Here is a 3650-nt window from a genome sequence, read left to right as displayed (position 1 = left end):
TCTTACTGGATGAGTCTCCTGAGGCAAGGAAAATAAAATGAAAAATCAACTATTGGGACTTCATCAAAATAAACATTTCTGTACAGTCAAGAAAACAATCAACAAAACTTAAAGGCAATCTTCAGAGTGGGAGATGTTTGCAAATGACATATCTGATAAAGGGTTAGTATCCAAAATCTACAAAGAACTTATCAAACTCAACACCCAAAAAACAAATAATCCAATTAAAAATGGGCAGAAAAGATGAATAGACATTTTTCCAAAGAAGACAGAGAGATGGTCAACAGACACATGAAAAGATGCTCAACATCACTCATCATCAGGGAAATACAAATCAAAACCACAATGAGATACCATCTCACACCAGTCAGAATGGCTAAAATTAACACAGGAAACAACAAGTATTGACAAGGATGTGGAGAAAGGGGAACCCTCTTGCACTGTTGGTGGGAATGCAAACTTGTGCAGCCACTCTGTAAAACAATATGGTGGTTTCTCAAAAAGTTAAATTTAGAATTACCCTATGATTCACCAATTACACTACTAGATGTTTACCCAAAGGATACAAAAATACTAATTTGAAGGGATATGTGCACCCCTATGTTTATAGTAGCATTATCAATAATAGCTAAATTATGTAAAGAGCCCAAATGCCCATAGACTGATGAATGAATAAAGATGTGGTATGTGTATACACACACACACACACACACACAAATGGAATATTATTCAGCCATAAAAAAGAATGAAATCTTGCCATTTGCAACAACATGAATAGAGCTAGAGAGTATTATCCTAAGTGAAATAAGTCATTCAAAGAAAGACTAATACCATATGATTTCAGTCATATGTGGAATTTAGGAAACAAAGCAAACAATTATGGTGGGGGGGAAGAGAGGCAAACCAAGGAATAGACTCTTAAGTATAGTGAACAAACTGATGGTTACCAGAGGGGAAGTGGTCAGGGGATGGGTTAAGTAAGTGATGGGGATTAAGGAGGGCACTTGCGGTGATGAGCACCCAATGCTGTATGTAAGTGCTGAATCACTAAATTGTACACCTGAAAGTATATTAGACTGGATGTTAACTAACTGGAATTTAAATGAAAACTAAAAAAAAATCAGTTTTGGGCACCTGGGTGGCTCAGTTGGTTAAGCGACTGCCTTCGGCTCAGGTCATGATCGAGTCCCTGGATCGAGTCCCGCATCGGGCTCCCTGCTCGGCAGGGTGCCTGCTTCTCCCTCTGACCCTCCCCCCTCTCATGTGCTCTCTCTCTCTCATTCTCTCTGTCTCAAATAAATAAATAAAATCTTAAAAAAAAAATCAGTTTTGTTTGTATACATTAACAATGAACTATGGTAAAGGGAAATTAAGAAAACAATGGCAGGCTCCTCCCACAACGCTCTACCCCGGGATCCCCCCGGCTTGCCTGCCCGCCATGACCGACAAAGACACAGCCTTTGATGATGCAGTAGAAGAATGTGTGATCAGTGAAGACTACAAAATATGGAAAAATAACACCCTTTTTCTTTATGATTTGGTGATGACCCATGCTCTGGAATGGCCTAGCCTAACTGCACAGTGGCTTCCAGATGTAACCAGACCAGAAGGGAAAGACTTCGGCATTCATCGACTTGTCCTGGGAACACACACGTCAGATGAACAAAACCGTCTTGTGATAGCCAGTGTGCAGCTCCCTAACGATGATGCTCAGTTTGATGCTTCACACTACGACAGTGAGAAAGGAGAATTTGGAGGTTTTGGCTCAGTTAGTGAAAAAATTGAAACAGAAATCAAGATCAACCATGAAGGAGAAGTAAACCGGGTGCATTATATGCCCCAGAACACTTGCATCATTGCAAGAAAGACTTCATCCAGTGATGTTCTTGTTTTTTACTATACAAAACATCCTTCCAAACCAGACCCTTCTGGAGAGTGCAACCCAGACTTCTGTCTGCATGGACATCAGAAGGGAGGCTATGGACTTTCTTGGAACCCAAATCTCAGTGGACACTTACTTAGTGTTTCAGACGACCATACCATCTGCCTCTGGGACATCAGTGTTGTCCCAAAGGAAGGAAAAGTGGTGGATGCGAAGACCATCTTTACAGGACATACAGCAGTAGTAGAAGATGTTTCTTGGCATCTGCTCCATGAGTCTCTGTTTGGGTCAGTTGCTGATGATCAGAAACGTATGATCTGGGATACTCATTCAAACAATAGTTCCAAACCAAGCCACTCAGTTGATGCTTACACTGCTGAAGTGAACAGCCTATCTTTCAATCCTTATAGTGAGTTCATTCTGGCCACAGGATCAGCTGACAAGATTGTTGCCTTGTGGGATCTGAGAAATCTGAAACTTAAGTTGCATTCCTTTGAATCACATAAGGATGAAATATTATTCCAGGTTCAGTGGTCGCCTCAAAATGAGACTATTTTGGCTTCCAGTGGCACTGATCGCAGACTGAATGACTGGAATTTAAGTAAAATTGGAGAGGAACAATCCCCGGAAGATGCAGAAGATGGGCCACCAGAATTGTTGTTTATTCATGGTGGTCACACTGCCAAGATATCTGATTTCTCCTGGAATCCCAATGAACCTTGGGTGATTTGTTCTGTATCAGAAGACAATATCATGCAAGTGTGGCAAATGACAGAGAACATTTATAATGATGAAGATCCTGAAGGAAGTATGGATCCAGAAGGACAAACGTCCTAGATATGTCTGCACTTCTTGTGATTTTAGACTCCCCTTTTTTTCCCTCTCAACCCTGAGACTGATTTAACACTGATTTTGAGACACAAATTTTGTTTGGCTATCCCTCTATGATAGGTACCATCAACAATAGCCCAAACAGAGGGTGTTTTCTAAATATTAACTGGGGGACTTGATTCAGTAAAGTCACAGACTTATATTTAAATTTTCTTTAGGAATTTTCTAGTAACAAAGGTCTAAAGTAGCCACAGAAAGGGGAATATTATGTGTGGTTATTTTTCTTCTTAGGCTATATCCCCAAGTTTTTCAAACTCCTTTAAATAAAGGCTAAAGTAAGGAAAGAGTAGAGCCAAGTGAGGTAAGTGTCTGAGCAATGAAGTATAAATACCACAAGTTGTCATTTTTATTCAGGAAATGGGGAGATTCAAGTCATATAAATTCCTATTCTAAAATTTTCACACCTGACTTTCCAGGATACACATTTTCCTATGTAGACCAGTCTCCTTTCAGTTTCTTCAGTTAAGTCAAAACTATGTGTTCCTCTTTCCCCCATATATTTTTGCTTGTTAGTGTATTTCTTGAGCTGTTTTCTTCTTTCCTTTCTGTGAAATGGTTTTTTAAAAAATTTGGGACCACCAAGTTGTAAAGATGTATGTTTTTACCTGACAGTTATACCACAAGTAGACTATCCATTTGAGTTGAGAAGAGCGAATTGATAGCTTGTATTTGCTTTAAAATTAAATTAATCCTGGGTAAAAGTTGTTTTTTTTTTTTTTTTTTTTTTTTTTTTTTTAGGAGTTAGTCTTTGACCACTATTTTGGTACCATCTCAATTTTGGGTGACCTGTTTCACCAGCAGGTCTGTTACTCTCCATGACTAACTGTGTAAGTGCTTATAATGGAATAAATTGCTTTTCTACATAGAAAAAAAAGAA

General features: G+C 39.0%; 1 protein-coding gene across 1 annotated transcript; it reads left to right on the top strand.

Moving 5' to 3' along the window:
* Positions 1-1438: 1438 nt before the first annotated feature.
* On the top strand, positions 1439-2743 carry LOC118012945 (histone-binding protein RBBP4-like). The gene has a single exon (XM_035008570.1). It carries the CDS (start codon positions 1439-1441, stop codon positions 2717-2719), a length of 1281 nt encoding a protein of 426 aa, XP_034864461.1. The 3' UTR covers positions 2720-2743.
* The last annotated feature ends 907 nt before the right edge of the window (positions 2744-3650 follow it).

This window comes from Mirounga leonina, unplaced genomic scaffold (assembly GCF_011800145.1).
Source record: "Mirounga leonina isolate KUSES-001 unplaced genomic scaffold, KU_Mleo_1.0 Mir_101283, whole genome shotgun sequence".
Lineage (NCBI taxonomy): Eukaryota > Metazoa > Chordata > Mammalia > Carnivora > Phocidae > Mirounga > Mirounga leonina.
This window is presented reverse-complemented; position numbering and strand designations above follow the sequence as displayed.

What these genes read in the sequence shown, in the direction of transcription:
- LOC118012945 (XM_035008570.1), top strand. Translation starts at nt 1,439, where the DNA reads ATGACCGACAAAGACACAGCCTTTGATGATGCAGTAGAAGAATGTGTG.